At 45.7% G+C, this 20,659-nt stretch overlaps 1 protein-coding gene across 2 annotated transcripts; it reads right to left on the reverse strand.

Annotated features, from left to right (window-relative positions):
- Positions 1–228: 228 nt before the first annotated feature.
- Positions 229–19,778, reverse strand: LOC131261546 (NAD kinase-like). Of its 2 annotated transcripts, none has more exons than XM_058263611.1 (6): positions 18,549–19,778; positions 2,292–2,375; positions 1,685–2,228; positions 1,353–1,610; positions 1,204–1,286; positions 229–1,138 (listed from the first exon to the last, which is right to left on the reverse strand). In XM_058263611.1, exons 1-6 carry the CDS (start codon positions 18,614–18,616, stop codon positions 928–930), a joined length of 1,248 nt encoding a protein of 415 aa, XP_058119594.1. In that variant the 5' UTR covers positions 18,617–19,778; the 3' UTR covers positions 229–927. The 2 variants fall into 2 exon arrangements, with proteins under 2 accessions (XP_058119594.1, XP_058119593.1); XM_058263610.1 differs by lacking the exon at positions 18,549–19,778 and adding an exon at positions 4,371–5,270.
- Positions 19,779–20,659: the final 881 nt, after the last annotated feature.

Below are 20,659 nucleotides of genomic sequence, written 5' to 3' on the forward strand. Positions count from 1 at the left end.
TGCAATAATGCTACACTATTCAGATGGTTTATTATTTTCATCATCTTCCAACCGTTTTCTGCAACACAGTTTTACATTTGATCATCTTCTACTAGCAACGTACAGTTTAAGCAATTTCCCTAACGCTTGAAGAGCATCACAAAACTTAACAGAACAACGGAGTATCGACTACCGACGTCATCACTGCTGAATATAATAGAATTACATACATTACACGCACACACACAGCTTTCCATTCAACTCAACCAAGGTGGTTCGTTCCTCGGCGAAGGAAATAATAATTTAAAAGATTTTTTTTTTAAAACATCCACCACTTTCAATCCTCGCAAAACGCGTACTGAACATATCTTCGAGTTCACAGTTGGTAACTGATTACATATCAAACCCTCAAACATTAACCAATCCCAAACACACGGGGATTAACAATTTTCTTTCCTGGCGTTCTAAATGAGCCATAGCGAGTATAGACCGATAGACGAACGGCAAAAAGTGGGTCAACTATAAATGGACAACGAAAACAAAGCCGAAAATTCGGATTCTTTGTTGCATGATATCAAAGACCCGGAAGAAGTTACGCCATGCAAATGATGTGTATAAATTAAAATAAAAAAAAAAACATGGGAAAGCTGTGCAGAAGAGGGATCAATTTCGCAAACACGGCTCAAGATGTTCAACATCTCTCTCAGTGAGGCCCGTACCATGCTTTGCCGATTCCTTCAACAGAGAAACCCCACCTCTCCTTTCTCCGTTCACTCCTTCGATTGCTTTCACGATCAGTTGGTTGTCAACATCTTGGTTGATTTATGTTCTCATTGGTGCGCTCCAATTAACCTCTCCTTTTCGTAGATCTAATCCACCTTGTGCAATCCCTGGAGAAGTGGACTTGCTTTCGTCTCCCTTTTTGCCGTTGCTCAAGAACACGCACGTTCAGTTCTCCAGATTCTCCATACCGCGCACAATATCTTCGATCGCGCTATCCTCCGTACCGGATCCGGTGAGGTCCGACAGCTCGTCCAGACACTTTTGCCGCTTGCGCACGTTCCAGTGCAGACACTCGGCGAGCGAATCGAACCAGTCCGCTATCTGATCCTGAGCGCATATGCTTGGCACCGGGTAGATGGATGTGGTCACGTGTAGACTGTGGAAGAAAATGATGTATATGAAAGCAACCGGGCGGAACATGAGGTGCAAAGTGTCCCTTACCTATCACCGTGTAGCAACTCCTGACGATTCCGACCATCGAACGACACCCACGAGCTGTTTCGACTGTCCGGTGAAATTGCAATCTACGGATGAGGAAAGAACCGACTTGATGACACGTGAAATAATTTGCAAATGAATCAAATAATCACCTTCAGTTCCACACCCGCTGGCAGTACGATCGGTCGGAAGCTGAGCGAATGGGGACAGATCGGTGTCACGAGGATCGCTGGTACGGACGGGTGAATCATCGAGGCACCGGCGGCCGCCGAGTAGGCCGTGCTGCCGGTTGGTGTCGACACGATCAGCCCATCGCCCTGCACCGAGGTGATATGCTTCCCGTCCAGAAACAGATCGATGTTGCTCAGGTAGGACGAGAGACCCCGATCGATGACGACCTCGTTTAGCACCTGGTTGGGTTGTGGAAGAGAAAACCATCGTCAGACCGCTATTTCCCATGGATGTTTTTCCACAAAACACCTACCAGAATGTTGGTCGATGGATCCTGAGACGATTTGAAGGTGGATATCTCCTGTTCCGTCTTATCCTTGCGCACGATTATGCACCGCAGCCGACTACGGAGCGTGAGGGCCGCGTGGCCCTCGAGCACGTTCGTCACCTGCTCCTGGAAGTTGTCGAACTGGAACGGAGTCAGGAACCCGAGCGACCCCAGATGGAATGCCATGACGGGCGGGACGGACTTCTGGAACAGGAGCGATGCGTACAGGAGCGTCCCATCGCCTCCGAGGCAGATGATGAAATCGATCTTGTCCGTCAGATCGTCCCGTCCGTCCTTGAACGTGATCAGCTTGTCCTGCAGCTTGGTGAAGCGCTTATCGCCCGTCAGCAACGCATCGTCGAGGATGGCCGCTTCCACCCACACGACCATGTGCTTCTCGTGGATCAGCCACTCCACCAGCTCCACGAACGGCTGCAGCACCTTCGAGTCGCGCACCTTCTTAATGACCAGCACCGCCAGCGGCGGCTTGTACCACGTCAACCGTTGGCTGGCCGGATCCTGAATTTGCCTGCAACATAACAGTTCCCATTAGGGTCAGATGCGTTTCGAGAAGATGTCGGGAAATACTTACATAACCATCGCAGAATTTTTCATAATCCGACCGCATGGTCCAAACTGTTGAAACGGTGACGGTGCATTCAAGCTTCGCGTTCGCCTGAAATTAAATAATGAGTGAAAGATTAGTGATTGATTGGATTGAATTCAATTAGTATGTAATGAAATTAATGAAGTCAGAAAAAATCGATTTTTAAGTTTAATATCATACAGAAAACAAAACTCAATGAAATGATCTACAATAGGAATTGTTTTAGCTTCACGTTATTCTACATTACGAAACAAAGAGAAATGGAAATCCCGATTAAGTTCATTGTATTCCATTGAAACGCAATCAGTTTTTTTTTTTTATTTTTTTCTTGTTTAGATTATAATGCACCTTGAAGGTTCAAGTAATATTGTGAAATAGAATGATGTTTAAGTTTCAAGAGGACATTATTTGTCCGATCATGCACCGATAGCTGCTATAGCCGTATTTCTAGTAACGGAATAGATTATTCCGCATTGCGTTCTAAGGAATCGGTTGTGTAATTAAGCAAAAGCTGAACTGTTTACCAGATGTTAGCTGTTGGAAGATTACGACCCGATACGACACTATGTAACAGTGTAACAAAATGCAAAAGGTTCCGTTCTCGTTATTAATTCCATTAATTACTTCAAGCCCGAGTGAATTTAAAGAGCTTTTTGAGACTTTGACTAATAAGAGTACGCACAATATGTTCAATAATAAACTAAATTTTAACTGATGGTAGTTCAAAACTTGGAACAAAAAAACATCGGTTAAATTAATGCACCATCTCTTCTTTTTGCGACAACAATTGTGAATGGAAACGGATATAAACCCGAAAATATGTTAACTATCTACCAACCATGTAAATTAGTGATAATTTGCTTACTTATGAGTTTTTAAATTACGGGGGGTAATTCGCAACCAATTTAAAATTAATTAACAGTTGATCGATAACCCTTTCCCTTCGCACTTCAATCATAAAATTATTTTGAAATTAAAATTATTTAAAATCCGACCGCTGGTAAAAAAACAGAATGTTGAGTAAACCCAATAAAATGAAAAACTTTCCATTTCACAGAATGAAAAAGAAATACATATATACAAGCAACAAAACTCTAATGAATGTTAATTAAAGAAATTAAACCATACCCGCATGATATTACGGTAGGATAATCATCTTAAAACAACCCTGACCAACCGCAACAATCGTGCGCCTCTCCTGGGCTCCCTCCCCCCAGGACAAACGGGCCCCGCCACGCGCAGGTGGACACAAACTACCTTCCCGCCAATCTTCCGGTCGCCCCACGCAGCTCCGTACAGCAAACCGTGCCACCTTCGGGACGGGTCATTATTTTACCTCATCGAAACGATTAGTGAAATTGTCAGGGCGGACAAGTTTTTTTCGATCCCACTCTCTCACTCACTGCTCTTGCTCGCTCGCTCGACAACATGTTTCCCTTTTACATGCCTTTTACTTATGCGTTGCTCGTTGAGTTGAGTTTCTTTTACATCCCACTGGTACATGGTGTTCCCTTTGGTTTTTAAGTTCCATTTTTTTGTTGGAGGATCATCTTATTTCTTAAAAGAAAAAGAAAAACTCGTACCCACGGGTTGTCGCCCATCTTATCCCACGCTCGATGCCCTCAACCCTTGCCCATGTTTTACTCCTCTTTCATGCACTCAATAGTCGTCGGATTCTGTGAGAAGCCGACGATGTGAAACATAGCTACAGTGGATCAAAGTTCAGTTCGTTTGATCGTTCGATGGAAACGAGCATCCGTTCGTTCTCCGGAGCGTGTGTGTCCAGCGTTTTGCGTCATAGCCTTGTACCGGGGGCAACCCCACACCCGTTCGTTCCGTTCCGATCCGATCGGTTCTACCAACGAGTAGAGTAGCAGTAGCACCACTTGCAAACGATGAAAACGTCCAAAAAAGGCATCTTCTCGCCACATGTGGACAAGGTTACGCTGGGCGGCACGGCATGCCTTGCTTGCCCATTGCGATCCTTCTTTCCTTGAACGTCTCCAGCAGCGATAAACAGCGAGCGAGCGAACGAACGAGACGGGACAGACACTCCTGACTGACCTTTTCGGGCGCCACAGTAGCAGCTGGTCTTCGTCGGCCAGAATATCGTCCTCGTTCGAGGGCGAGCAGGCCGCACCGGAACCGTTCGCTTTGCCATTTGCCTTGCCCAAGGCTGCCGCCGATTCCCCGTTCCCGTTCGGGATCGATTTTTTGACCGCTCCTCCGGTCCCGTTGTGCGGCCGATGATGGTTGTGGGAATGCAGAAGGTGCACGTGCTGCAGATGATGATACGGTTGCTGCTGGCCCGCCGTAGGATGATGAAAGCGTACCAAGTCGGCCATAAAATCGTCGTTTTCGTGTGTTTCGGCCATCGCGACACAAATCAAACGGACAAATTATCCACTAAAATCAACGCAACACGGAACAACACACACAATCCTCCAACACTGCCCTCGATCGAAGGGTACTTTTATTGAAGGCAAGGACAAACTGTGTGTGTGTGTGTGATGGCACAGAAAATGGGCACTTCAAAACACGATCGAAAATTAGGCAACCACACCGAGTGGAACCGTGATCGCCACTTGCGCGTGTCCGTTCGCGTACACTTTGACACCTCGACTCGGTGTCACCGCACAACTGACTCCGCACCAGAGAGCAGCAGCTCGAGATCGAAAAACGCTTCGCCCAAGGATCCAACGGCTGGCCGTGGATATTAAGTACCACGTATAAAATCGACTCGATTGCACACGATCACACGCACACCCACGGGGATGGACGATCCCGGCGTGTAGGATTTTTTTATCGTCCGCCACACGACCACCATTCGCTGATGCTGGGAACCGCGCACCATGTGCAGCAATGGAGCCGCCTGTTTCCAGCAGATGCTGATTCTAACTGCTGTCACCGAGCACGATTCGCCAACTCTTGCTTCGGCGGGCGACCATTGCCAAGGGTGACGCATTCACACTGCACGCTTCGCCTACTTTGGGTAGGTTTGGTTTTTTTTTTACTTTTTGACAACATCCAAACCAGAACCGTCAAACCGTGCGCGATCGGCGAGATGAAATTATCCCCACCACGGTCCGCTGAGCATCGATACGACCGATCGCGATCCCCTGGGGGGACACAGTGAGAGAGAGAAGACTATACTATCCGCAGGAGAATATAGTATGGATTTATCTCGGCGAAAAGAACCTCTCAAAGGGAGGCACGAGTTTGGTGCGAGCGTGGAACCGTGTCGCAATCCTTATCCTTCGCCGAACGGACGGACTGGAGTCTGGAGGGATCAGGTAGCCCTCGCAGCGACTTGCCGTCTAGGACGTCCCAACGATTTTAATTGAGGGCGTGCAGCAAAACCGTGTATGGGTAAACGAGACGTGGTTTCGGCAGGAGGACAACGACAGCGACGACAGAGAGAGTGTGCGAGGGAACGCGATCGAACGAGCCGTACATTAATTGAATCGATCGACGCTCTGGGCGAGTTTTTAAGGGGCACTGTCAGGGACGACCGAGCACGCGATGATGATGATGATGATGACGATGATGCTGGGAATAGGGACCGCAAAGGGTAATTACTAAATGCATGAGTAACTTCTGCGGTCCAATAGATGCAACAATATGCAATAGTAAGCAAACTACAAAACAAAAAAGTGGAGCAATCTCTAAATAATTAACATTAAATTTACATCGGAAATTTTTAAAATTCGAACATATTCTAATATTTTGTTTTAGTCAGTTCTTTAGATCAAAAAGAATGGCAAAAAGAAAATGTCACCGATAAAGATGCGCCTTATGATTTTTGTTCACTATTTCTTTTCGACCCGTTCATGACCAGCAATAAACAACAGCTGGATAACAAACTTCTGATTTACTGTTGCTTACTTTCTGAAAAAGAGTATAGCGTTTTGACCAAATGTGAAAGCATGAAACTCATCTGCTTTGAACTAGACTTGAATTGTTGTATGATTCGTACTATCCCATTCACTTTTAGCAGCAAGCTAATAAATGGTAATCAATTCGAAGAGTAAATGGTTGAGTCTATCGACTAAACTTAGCATTCCACCCGTTAAAAAGACCAGAGCACACAAAGAGTGTTCACTGATCACCGACCATCAATAAATCATACCACGAGTAGATTGATTTTTACGAATCATTGAATTGTGAGTAATTGCAACAAAAAAACAACCATCCGCGTCCCAAACAGAACCATTAAAGGCCGCATCCCGCAACGCCATCGGGTGCCATTTGGAACTGTTGACAGCTTGATTAAATTTGTCGACTCACTTCATCGGCGAAACGCACTGCCATTGTTTGCGCGGAAGGCCTTCAGAAGATGATAAGCAGATTCCGTGGGGTGAGCACTGATATTTGAAGCAATTATTTCTATTACTGACAACAGCATTACCTATTTGAAAAGGGGTACGCGGACAATCGAATTTCACTACGATGTAATAACACGTAAAATGGCGAACTATCCCGAAACACTTGCTACCAAAATGAACATCTATCTAACACTACTCGAAACAGTTCTCGACGATCCTCATTTTGTACACGCCGAGTTACCTATTTTACTGGAAACCCCCCCGGGAGTTATATGATTTTCTTACCAATTGAGGAAAACCCGCCTAGGTAAAATATGTGCCAGATTCTGGATAGATAAGATTCCGCGCGGATAACGCCGAGATGCTTTGTCATCGTACGTGCAAGGGAATGTATCTCATCCAAAATGAGATGCTCTGAAAAACCCCTCAGAACGACCTATGAAACATTGTTCTTCGAAACTAGAAAACAAATTTTTTATTTATGATGTCATATGCTTTTTTAAAATTGGATATAGACTGTACCATCAACAAACACTGTTCGTTCTGGTGGGTTACAACTAAAACGACTTGTAACTCTGAATCGGCACAAAACACCAAACTCACCCTCCGTACTGGAACAAAACGGGTTCGAAACGCGAAAACCGAAACCTTATCGGTCCGATAAACCGTCCGCTACTAACCTTTAGCACGCCATCAATCCGCACTCCTGCCCTGCCCCGTCAAACTTCGCGCTCCTGCCACAAACAATTATACACAAACACTCGGCCAGCCGACCAAAGGTAGGTTTCCAAAACCTTCCACTACGATCCGAATCATTATCATTTCCCTCGGGTGACGCGACATTTGCCAGCGAATCACGCGGAGCTTCCAGAAACGGAAACATTGGATTTAAAACAGACAGCTGGATGCACAGACTAAAGCGACCACTGGTAAGCTGCAGTGGCTTGTGCCCTCGGTTGAACCGGAATTGATCAACTTCTGGGAGGTCAAAGAGTGTGCTAGAAGGGGGTAGCAACTTTAAATACAACAAAATCGACTCAACTATTGAAAAACACAAACCACAGGTAAATAATTATAAAACTGTGCAACAAACATAATACTTCAACTACATAAGGCCATGTGTGTCAAAGATCGAACATAAATGGCGTCCATTTTCGCGATCACGGCTGTGACAATCAAAACAAACCGAGACACGATCGACGCACGATAGAAGTAAACACGGTGGTGCTGGAAAAAAAATAATCAAACTTATCAGAGCGGCACAAGAGAGCGTCGATCGTGCACCGTTTAAAGGCTGGATAACCGGTGGATAGATGTAACCTCAAACTGCCTTCGGATTGCAAATTATGGCAGCGTGAAGCTCACGGCTTCGTCACGACTCGTAACATACCACATCCCGGGTGTGAGTGTATTACATGCGGAGACCTAGCTTAGTTTACAACGAAATGAAAACAACCGAAAACCGTTACAAACGTCACTATAGATCGTGATCGTGGATGTAACAAATGCAGCCTCTAGTAACCGTGTGTAACGTAATTCTGCCAGTTTCGCAATCGCAATTGGAAGGAAAGGAACCATGCCTGACGTTGGTAGAAAAAGTAGTAGTAGTAGTAGTGGTGATGTGGCCAATAGTAAATAATTTAGCAAATAGTTTTTCGTGGCACTCGAGGGTGCGTCTATAGAGAAGATCGCGTGGAACACCGAAAGGGGTATGATGGTGTGGTGAGGTGTGTATTTGCAACCACTTACGGCCAAGTGCCGGACCTTCTTCGGCGCGTATCGGAGGAGAAGTAGCCATCGTCATGCAGGTGATCGTCATCGCTCCACTCGACATGCTTGATGCTGCTGGCGTTACTACTGCTATGATGGTGATGGTGGTGATGGTGAAGATGGTGCTGTTGCAGATAACTGGATGTCGATGAGCCGCTGCCGCTCCCGGTTGTGCTGCTGCTGGACATGCTATTACTATTTCTTATCCTAGGGCGTATCACATGACCGTTGAAATGGTTTTGTTGGTGGATCATCGACGCAGCACCCGAACGCGGATGATGACGGTCCGGTTGTGGTTCCTCCATCCAGGAGGACTTCTGATCCGAGTAACCACCCCTGGCAGCACTACGTTCGAGGATCTGCGTCGTCTTTACAGCCGGTTCCTCCATCGACCGGACCGGGATAGTGTTATTGTTCACTATATCACTAGCTGTTTGGGGGGGCCCAGCTGTTGCACCGTTTGTGGTGTTTGTACTTCTACTGCCACCACCACTCTGGGGTGGAGTTGTCGAGCGATCGCCTACCATGGCTGAGGATGTCAATGCGGACGAAGACACTGCCACCGACGACGACGACGATGATCGTTCCCGATTCGGCTCGGTATCGCGTGTCCACAGCGAAGATAACCGATACTGCACACGCTCCTCGAGGCGTGATTTATGTAGCGTAGCAAGATCCACATCGGAGAGATAGGCCATAGCCGTAGTAGATGCCTTGATAGCTGGATCGTTCCAATTAAGATACAAACACACGCTCTTCTCGCAGCCGACACAGAACACTACCCGCAATAATTGCACGCGATATTCTTTCGATCCCGACCGGAGGGCTCATTAATGGTGGCGTTTGGGCGATCCTCGGTTTAAAGCACTGAACAATATTAAAAACCAGATACTATCGCTGCACGGTGATGATGATGATGATCGGTTGTTGGTAACAACGGTGGACGCAAACCATGCCCAACACCACGACTTTTTGTGTACCGCCTCTAATGCACCTACAGAGATATGTTTGTAGTCGGTTTTCGACAAACAAAGCCGAAACAACTTCCACGAACTCCACGACGCACACGATCTGCGTATATAAGCACACAAACACACACAAACGCCTGACGCTTATTTATATCCCGCTGGCCATAAGACGGCCCTTGAGTAATTCGCCACCTTCGGTACACTGGTGATCATAAATACTTCGAGTGTTTCTTTCGCGGAACGCGCAGAACTGGAACGGGAATAAGAGATTCTACGGTTAGCAGAGCGGTCAACAGCTTCGCACGACCTTTGACCGGCACAAACGAACAAACGAAATGGAAGGTCCCGAACACCAGTTCTCTGGCTGATCTTCACGACGTGTGATACACAACTCTCCGCTCGCTGAGCTGATTTCGAACTGCTGGAAGCTCTTCAAAGGCCTCTAAATGGTCACCGCCATCAGCGCATCAGAGATCGTTACGTCATGACCACTTATCGCGCCTCACCACACTCATAACACGACACGCTCCCCCACACACTCCCTCCCTTCCTCTCGTGAGGCCTGTGAAATATGACGAGTCATAACCTCAGCCTGCTCAACGGAACTGATAAGTGATGCCCGACCTGAACCGCGAACGCTTGTCATCTGTCACTACCCCCGCGCGCTAGCCAACTCCTAATCGATGACGGACGTACGCCATATTGACGAACTGAACCGGCAAATTCGTAGACCACCCCGTCTATCGATGAATGCCGCCCCACTTGATGGAGCAGTGCATTCCTCGCCCTCGGTTCAGGTGTTTCCTCCTTTGTGTCCTCTCGAAAGATCCACTGCGTCATTCAGTACAACAACACAACAACCACAAGTACCTACACCAAGCGGCAGGATCACGCGCGTGCCAATGGAAAACACGCCACCCCGGGGCCCGGGAAGTAATGCGAACCCTGGGAATCGACAAAGTGTACTACCGACCTTGCGCGTGACTCTTCGGTTTGCGCTGTTTTCGTTGTTGTGGCTGTTTATGTGCAGCACGATCGTACAGCATGCACCGTGCGAAGTGACCCTGGCATACACCTTGGCGTGACTTGGCGGGAACGCTTTTGCTCTCACCTCGCTACTAGTTCGAACTACCAGCTACTAGTATTACATCAGACGCCTTTGTTCCGAGTTCCATAGACCACTTTTTTGCTGATTCTATCGCCAATAGAAAGTCTGTGAATGATCGGAAAAAAAATGCCCCAAACCATCCGACATTGACTACGTCCAGCGTCCAGCGCCGAGGTCTTGGACATCGATTCGGTCGAAACCCCGCAACCCTCCCCTGTTTTCGGCATGTGTTAATCAGCAGTTCAAACAGAACGCGCGCCGGAATTGCCAAACCTTGCGGTCCACGACATTACGCAAAAATTGCACCAGCTACCGGTTTCGTTAGGCCACAGCCATTTTTTCACACACATACACGGCGGCGAAGAAGGTCAGACGGTTGCGCCATCGTGAACCTGCAATAACAACAACACATAGGCACAATGACCTCCGACGCGACATGGCGGTAATGGCGTACCTTCAGTAAACGCCAGACTTCATTGGGGCTTTCTAAATCGTTAGATAACCGTTTCTTTGGATCTCAAATCTGTGGTAGTCTCCACGAAAGATTAAAAAGGCTCTATCGGGTTGATATCTTTAGATATAGTTTAGCTTAGAGTAGCGTTTCTACTAAGAACGATCTACTACTCTCGGGTCCTCCTGGCCGGAACGATAGGTGCGAATTAATGAACAAACCCAACCAACTTCACAAAAAAACCTGACCAAACACTGATGAGAAAGTTCCCCGGGTAGCTCTAGCAACGCTCCAAGGTCATCCATTGTCCACCTGCTGTGGCGCTAGCGAGGAGACCTTGAACTGGACGTGCGGTGCGTCTCCGCTCAGGGCGATGAACATCGCGTCGTTAGAACCACCCGGAACTCGACGGACATTCACAAGTGTCGTTTGAAGTGGCATACTTAAACGAAGCCCCTTCTGACAGTAGACGGAAAGTACGGTAATTTTTAAAATTAATAGCACACAGGTGTCACCCTCAAAAGTCAGGTGTTTCCTGGTTCTCACGGATGAAAAACGTCCAAGTTATCATTTGATCCCTTCTACTCTGGTTGGATCAGCTGATTTCGACACCTGTGCACTGTTCGGGGCACACCCTGGTTCTCCAAACAACCAGCTGTGTGTGTTTTTGGTAAGCGCTTCCAGTTGGCCGTTCATTGAACCCCCATGTTAAGGCGCGGTTCTCGGTTGTTGCCGATGCTCTGTAGACGCAGCTCATAAATAATATGATAATTTTTAAGCCAACATACAACAACCGGTGTGTAGGTTCAAACTTATTTGAATGAACGATTTGAGGGAGTTTCGTCACCCAAAACGGCATAAGAGAGCAGCATTTGGGGAAGCTTTTAAAAAGGTTACCAAGAACATCACATAAAACTGACTACTGCCCTTTTTTTACAGTATGTGTCAGAGGTTGAAGTTAATGTAATTTTTATAACACACAAAGAAAAATCGCCACCAGACGTGGCGTCGTTAAAACACCATCCCTCTTCCCTTTATGTCTCGAGCACCTGCCGAGTTCCACGGCACAGTCTTAGCGAAGGCCAAGTCGTATTACGTAAGCCTTCGGGCAAACACCGCCGAAGCGCAAACCGGCACGATCATTAGCACGAAAGGGTGAACTGCAACGTCACCTTTCTTATCGATATCATCTTTCCTTGTCCTGGTCTGGAGGTTAGCCGTTTTTATCGGATGTGATAAGACGGGGAGGAATTTTTCCAGAGGCAGCCAGTGGAACACAAAGGAGGGGGGGTTATCAAACCGTTGATCTGGCCGGTGGTTGTACAATGACACCAATGGCTGCCCTCTGCGCCTAGGATGATCCACACGGGGGCGATCAATGAACACTTCAACCATCCGTGGACGCGACGGAGGCTGACCTTGACGCTGTTGGGGACGGCGTGGACCGCGCGGCATTCAGCTAACCGTGACTCCGGTAGCCCGAAGTGATCGTGAGCGGACGCTCACAGCCATAGACTGTCCGTGATGGGTTCAGCTTTTTCCTGATTTTTTTTTTCAAACTTATTTTCAACCAATTGCCCTGTGAGCCATTGTCCACCATTGGCTTCTGGCTAGCCGATGTCATCGCTTCGGAATGGCGAAGTTCAAGCCCCAATGCTTTGACCAAACTCATCAAAGGTTAATCGACGGTGGCGTGCACCGAAGCGCTCAAGCATGCAGCATACAAATAGATAATTACTACTATCAAAGCTGTCCATTGAATCATAAATAAAAGACTCGTTACGGGGCACTTTCAAAGTCCCGAAAGGTCAACAACATAACATACAAAAATAAAATTAAAATTATCAACAAAGTATAGCAATACCGCTTTGTTTTTGGTACATTCAAAACCATATAGTATATTACAATAAACAAACTACAAACCTTGTCATTCATCGAACAACAGTTTTCGATGCAATAAAATTACTGTAATTGGTTTTTTAATCGTAGACAAGTTAATTAATGCAGTACCACGAACATCCCAGAGCATGTAGTTGGAAATGCACTGGCTATATTTAAAATACTAAACATCCCCTTACAATCCTCTCTAATAACGCTTTGAAAACGCATGCTAAAACGTGCTACACCATGCGGTGCGCGGGTTTATGGTAATTTTGCGGTAATAAGGCACATTTAAATTGCCACCAGCAAGTGATAGTTAGAAGCCATTCACTTCACGCCAACAGTAGCCTAAGAGTTTATAATGGTTAGATTGCAAAGTACTAATGTTCACTCGCCCAGAGTTATGCAAGCATGTCGAGATATTTAAAAGAGTTTCGACACAAAGATTTCTACGTGATAATATCCGTTTTTGGTTTTAAAATGACAAGGCCACAAATAATCAAACAAATACTGGTGCACTATTTTTTTATTAACTGTAGCTCATCCGCCAGCACTGGTCATAAATTTGGCAAAAATGATTGAAAATTAACAACCAGAACCGAACAGTTCATATCGCGGGGAAACCACTACGAAGGCCAACCGTCGGACAAATGGCCCTCGATTGTATTGCGCACCGTTTGCAGCGTCGTACCCAAGCGTGGCCTACTTTTTCATTGCTTTGATTTATCTCGTCTCTTGCCATGCGGTTGCATCGCTTCTGCATTAATCATTGCATTAATGGTATTTCGCGTCGTAGCAGCGCGCACACAAAAAATACCAATATTTTCAAGCCATATTTTCATTCCGTTTGACCAACAATGGACGGAGACTTTCGGCGTGGTGAAAAAGACGGCATACCACAAATACCACCAACCAGCAACAACAGCCAGTGCAAACTGCGATCGTCGCCAGAGAAACACTTTCACTTTTGTTTTTCTTCCCCCTCTCGCTGCCACTCGTCTCTTTTCGCCTATTCGTCATTGCGGGACAAATTCCTTCCAAATAAGTTACATCTTTGAGAAAGGGCCGTACGAAAAACCTTCAAAGACGACATCCGCCTCGAAGCACCACCATTGGCTTTGGTGTAGCTGCGGATGGGCGCGCCCGGGTTGCAGTTTCCATCGTGGTAACGGCGATTCTTTTCACACCGTGGGGTAATTTTCAAGCAGCGATATTGTACGATCACATTTTCACTGGTTTCGTCTTTGCTAATAACTAACAAATGTAGGAAAACCTGGGGTATTATGGACCTTCCGAATTCTGCAGGTGTTGCACATCGGATTTTATATGTCAAATATTCAAACAAATGTTGATAGCAGGCTCTGAAAAATTGCACACACCGCAGGATTAAGGAAAATAGACCGCTCTAATTAGAATTGGTTTGATTAGTTACCCAATCCTTATAAATTTAGTTTGCATCTTTTTAAGGTATCGAATATAGACCAACCATACCTGGAAAGGTATTGATGTGATGATAGCACAAAAATATGTAGAAAAAGTTTCTAATACAGTGCTCTTAAACTACCAACATTGACGTTAGTTTGGCTTATCAAAAGTTCAAAAAATATTATCATAAACAAAACGCAAGGAATAAACGAGTCCGTTTACATCGCTTGACAACACCCTATAAAATTCTTGACTAAAAACAACCGTGCCATTGTGGTCAGGTAGAATTATTCTTTCATGTCCCATGTCACAGCAATCGACACGATATGGTCAACTGTCAATTGTAAATAACCCTTAACCATCACGCGTCCATCGGAGGGAACTTGGCCACCACTCCAACACCACTTCGGTAGGTTGCCAGTGATGTTTGGTTATTTTCGAACCACAGAAGCAGGTCAGCGACACGGGCAGAGTGGAAAAAAAATCATAAAAAACACAAAATCGTGCTCTAGTTAGTTCAAACCCGCTCCAAACGGCCGACCAGACAACCGGCTTTGCTCTCACTCTCGACGTCTCGGCGTCGACGGTTTTGCGTAACCACTTGAAGCATATCGTCAACGGTCAACTTCACCTGGGGGTCCCCACTGTACGTCACCATGTCGCGTCATCGTTAGAGTACTACTTCTGCTTCTCGGATCATCAAATTCTCCTCCGGTTGGGTGAAGATGGGCAAGGGGGAGGGGTAACAGTTCGCAACCACTCGTCAGCAAGGTAAGTGTTGTATCTCTGCTACCTTTCGGTGATCGAGAAGAAGCAAGAAACAAACACAAAGTAAGCCCTACGAAGTGACCATCGGTCAATCCCGGGACTTCCCGAATCCACGTGTAGGAATGTGGATACGTTGTTCACCTCCCAACAACATACCTTCAACGAAAGGTGGACAAATTCCTCCGTAACTTCCCGGATAATTAGCGTGACGCCGCGGTGTCGCCCCGTGCCGCACCGTGACGTCATTACATGTGCGAGGAATGCCGTGACGTGAGGTGCATTTGAAAATTCTTCCACACCCGAACCGGTACTGCAAGAATCTCACCGGACCATCACCCGGGCGCCAATTCTACCGTCAATCGTACAAACAAACATTGGCCCACATCGATAGGTCCAGGTCATAACCTATATTTGATTTGATCGATTGACTCGCCCGAAAAGCGGCCACGTCGTCAGAGCATCGCCCGTCTGCCGTCCGTCTGCAGCACGCTCGCCGAAGGCGTTCGCCATTCGTGTCCCTCCGAAGGTGTTCATTTCATGTTTTGTTTGCGTTGGTTGTTTTGAAAAAGCCTCCACGGCTCATGGACGCCCCCAATATGTCCGAACATTGAAAACATCTCGACAACAACAACGCCGCTTTTGGGGCGCCGTCATAAGAGCAGCTACTCTTGCTATCCCCAGGGTGAGGTATGAGGACATGCGAGGAGGGAACCAAACACACCAGCGGCGGTGGGAGGATCGGGGACTTATGTAAACCAAGCAAACCCGAACAGTCTTTACCCACGCCTCGAACTCCCGTAAATGGTGTTGCCAAAACACGATCTGATTTGCGCATTTCACATGATGGTCCAGTTTGGAAGAGGGATTTCAAGATTCGTCCGGCGTTTGGTATCTGCAGGCATTGTTCATGCGACTCAGGGATCTACAAACTCAAGTGAATTTTTGGTATTTCATCAACTTTCCGGAAGGTGGATTGAAGATCATACATTTAGACGATGAAACTCAGCGTTGTAACTGAACTGAAACAGAATTTTGGATCCTGGTTCTCCAGAAATACATCCTCAGATGTTCGAAGATGAATTCTGGCCTATGATCTATATCTTTCCAACAAAATGGAACAACTTTGATGATTATCCAACTCGGTTTCATGCTCAAGTTCTATTGTATGAATCACATTGACACTCTCACTCGATCATCTGATCATCACGCAACATAACTCATCATTTAGCATCACTCGAAACGGAATGTCCTAAGGACCACCACGAATAACAATACCGAATGACTCAGACATCCGGTGAGCCTCGATGGTCAAAATGACGATCACAAAACGTGCTAGAATAATAACGGCTAATTTCCGACATTCCGGTACTCGAAAAGGCCCACCATTTGGTTTTCCTCGTTTTTTTTGCGCTCGACACAATCTCGCAGACTCGCGACGACTCACTGGCACACGGGCGCACTAGAAGGGTTGACGCCGAACCGGACACCGACCGAGACACGGTGCTGGCGCTTTGCTCGCTGCGTTTGCAAGTGCACCCTTCCCATGGAGCGGTCTCACGATGACTGCCATGCGGCCGCTCTTGAGGCGGTGGAAACCACGCGAAAACAGCACAACACACAACAAATACCTGGCAACGGCTCCACAACCAACCCGCCCTACCACACTCCTCCCCCAACCCGCAACCCGCCCTTGTTCGCTTTCGCTCCCACCACCGCGTGTCGTTGAAGCTCGCGGGTCCAACACTCGAGAAGGCGCGCTGGTTTTTTTTTCGTTCATAGCATCAATCACGCGGTCAACTCGCGAAGCGCGCACACAACACGCGATATATCGCGCCATGGCAGGGGTGTGTTCGTGCGAAATAGACCGCACCACCCCATGGTAGTTGTGGTTAAGGGTTTGAATCTCGCAGCAGCAGCAGCATCCAAGTCTTCTAGACGCTCTATATGTCGTACACAACACCTTGCAACTCCGCACTTTCTGGGGAGCTTTCAAAAACGAGCGATCACGCGCCAGCATAATACAACGATACCGAGTGGCAATCTATGTGTGTGCCACCCCATGAGGGAGAGAAAGGAGGAGCCTTCGGATCGTAACGAAGATCCTTCGACCGTGACGGTTCTACCATCGCCATCATTACTCATAATTCCATCAAACGCCAATAAAAAGAGCCCCCGGAATCGAGCGAACACATGCGTTTTGTTTGTTCAGTTAAACTTTGTTATGTACAATTTCAATGTTTCTTGTTAAAAAATGTCGATTTACAGTAAAATGTTTCACCATTTTTTTTACAAACTATTTCACTGATAACAGTAGAAACGATATGCATCGAATGACTTCCTTCAAATACAATGATTTCCTACAACTAAAGCAGCTATAAGAAAACTCTATTTTTCAAAACTATTACTTAGAATTAGAAATTGAGAACAATGTTTCTTGAAGTAAACAAAAATCAATTAAATCCCAGTATTAATGTGTTTTGTTAAACATTTTGAAGAGATCTAGTAAAGTAAGAAGTAACAAGACCCTTTCCAGTATGAAATTTACTGTTCAGTTCTATTTTAGTTAGAAATTACTTCTATTAACATAGCAATATTCACTTCAACAAAAAACAAAGGACATGGGAAGATTAAGACTGACATGCTAACGTATGGTTAAACTAGATAATAAAACCGTTTTAGTGCGACATACCAAACGTTCGATCTATAACCATACATAAATAATCCAACCCTGACACAAACATCCAATTGATGTCCGGAGTAGAACGCGTGACATGGTTTCGTTTTCCCGGGTTTAAAAATTAATAACCTAGGCAATTTTCGAATCGATACCATGGGCTTGTGGAATGTATAGAATGTGTTCTAATCACGGTAAAATAAACGTTTATACGATATGGTTCTGGACATATCAAAAGGGACGGAAAAATTGCGATGAGGTAATACTTAATGCTTACACAGTATTTAACACAAAAGTTTTATGTAATGGTGAAAACTTGCGCCTTATTTAACTCATTTCAATCAATTTTATCTGTTAATTAGCCTAACTTCGATCACGTTTTCTATTTATCGACACATTTATCTCTGCATCAAACTTCGGTTACATCATGTAGTTTTTTAGATTTATCTGATGAAAAAAGGCTATGAAACAATGGAACCTATCGCTAATGGGGAAACCGGTACGGCACTGCACCTTGCCAAACTGCAACGCCGGATGTTTGGCGATGTGAAGCGTAGAGAAAACAGTTTTAAACTCTTGCTATAATTGTACGAAAATTCGTTTCCTGCAAAGAAGCAAAAAACGGAGCCTTTTCCTTGCGCCCCATTAACTACGGAGTTTTTGCGGAGCTCCATTAAATTAGAAATAACATTTCTCTTTAATATCTACCACCGTGTTTCAGTCTTCTTGGAGCACGCTTTTTGTAACTTTATCGATCGCTTGATCAGATAGCTGAATATATTTATTTTTACCAAAAAAAAAATCACGATTCACACACACCCTCCCCGCGCTGGGGGCACACAGAGGTAAAAGGTACAATAGATGAAACTCACCATTCTTGCAGTGCTTCGCGATTTTCCGCTATTTCCTCCGGCGAGGTGCATGCTCCATTACCGTTCATTTTCACGGCTCAATTCCACGGAAGGTGCACCGAATGGGGGAGGAGATGCGCAACAAAAAAACACAAGGCAAAGCTGTCGATTTTGCTGTTGAGATGCTGTTTCACATCCGGTATGCACTAAACACGCTGCCAAACACACCCTCCTACATTCGTCCGGATGGAATTTGCCGGAAATGGGAAATTTGCTCTCTCGCGGGCAGTCTCTGTTGGATTTTCAGTGTGTGTGTGTGTGCGTCTGTGTAGTTGTTGTTTGCGCAGCCTTTGTAGATTGTTTTTGTTCGAGGGCAATTGTTCCATTCGGCGAGGCCTTCCGTTGCAGCGTTGGTGGCGTAGGAATATGGCGAAATCCAACAATCCGGCAGCATCCCGACGGGGGGGAAACGATTAACCCGAGAATCGCACTTCGAATCTCACATGATACGTTGTACTATCCTCATATTATCTAACACTGTCGCACCGAACTGAAGGCCAACCGCAACTTCAAAGGCCGATTTGCACTTGCACCCTTCTCGCGTGCCTGTTGAATTATTTTGCTGTTGAACTGGATGATTTCCAATCTGACCGACAGGATGACAGCGTGATATCTTTTCTTAGCGGCCTATTCCTCCCAGGAATTGCTGATCAAAAGCCGAAGAGAAAACCGTCACTTTGCCAGATTCAACCCCCCGTCCGATGATGCGGGTTATTTTGTGCGGAGGAGCCCCACAGGTATGCACCCACCTACCAGAAAGTGGACTGCAGAACAACAAAACGAAGACCAACAGCAAACCGAACCGTGTATACAAACAGTTTTGGCTGCGACCGCAAGAAACACCAACCAAAGAGACCGAACAAATCTCACGACCGATAGAATGCGGATGCGGTGAAAGTTTTAGCACATACTCAACACGTACGGACGGCGACACGGATGAACGGGATGTGAGGATGATGTGGGCTGGTTTTATCAGATGAGCAGCAGCTGCTGATGGTTGAATTCCGCCTCCCGGAATGAGGCACCACGATTGTAGTAGCCGAGCCGCTACTACCGGCAAGCGCAGCTAGTGTACGGCATCCTCAACCGTACCTGGAGTAGTTGTCGATGTGCAGCTGCATCGAAAACGCACGCCAAAACACCGATTCTTTCGTGAAGTGATTGTGAAACACACGCAAAGTACGACCCCGTTTTACTCGACCACGCAATGTTTTGACTGCTGACAGCGGTGTTGTCTGTTGCAGACCAAAACATTTACCTTATGACCAAGGTGAGCTGAACAAGCTGTAAGCACCTTGGTCACAATTTAAAAAAAGACTGATAAATAGCCAATTTTTTAACAACTTTTTAACGCCTAGGGTACTATAAGCCATAGCTCCATTAACATCTTTGTAAAAACAACGTTCTTACGTACTGTTTAGTGTAGTTTTTAGTTGCTTTTCTTTCGCCTGGCTTCCGAAAGTCAACTGAACACTTGACAGCCATAAAACTGACAGCATTTTGTCGTTAATCTCAGCTGACAGCATACCAAGGGAAAAAGAAAACAAAATTGCGTGATGGTGAATATTTTTTTTAAAAAGAACAATTTATTGTATTTTCAATAAATATAACGTCTTTAAACCAAATCACAAAATTAACAGTGTTGGTCAGTGTGCTTCGCTAGTGCTTTTGGATGAACATGTTTTATTCGGAAAAGTTCAAGAGAACAATTCAAATTAAGCATACCGCACACGTGTTTCGATCGACCAGCAGTTCAAATTTTCGATTCAATAAATGTATTTCTACGTATTTTTTTATGAGCTTAGTTAATTTTGTATCTTTCTATTTCAGTTTTTACACATCGACCTTTTCATTTAATTTTTTTCTGATTTCATTTTTAAAAGAAATGTTTCGTTATCAACTTTCTAGAAGCAAAACGGTTTAACTACAAATAATTTTTTACAACTATTTTGTAGGTTAATTGGCAGCCTGGTGAGCACCAAATTTACCACTGTGTAAAATGTATTGCATGAAAACACTTTTTCACAATATCCAAATAAACTACTAATTGAAATTATTCCATAGAACCACAA

This window comes from Anopheles coustani, chromosome 3 (genome assembly GCF_943734705.1).
Source record: "Anopheles coustani chromosome 3, idAnoCousDA_361_x.2, whole genome shotgun sequence".
In the NCBI taxonomy this organism is placed as follows: domain Eukaryota; kingdom Metazoa; phylum Arthropoda; class Insecta; order Diptera; family Culicidae; genus Anopheles; species Anopheles coustani.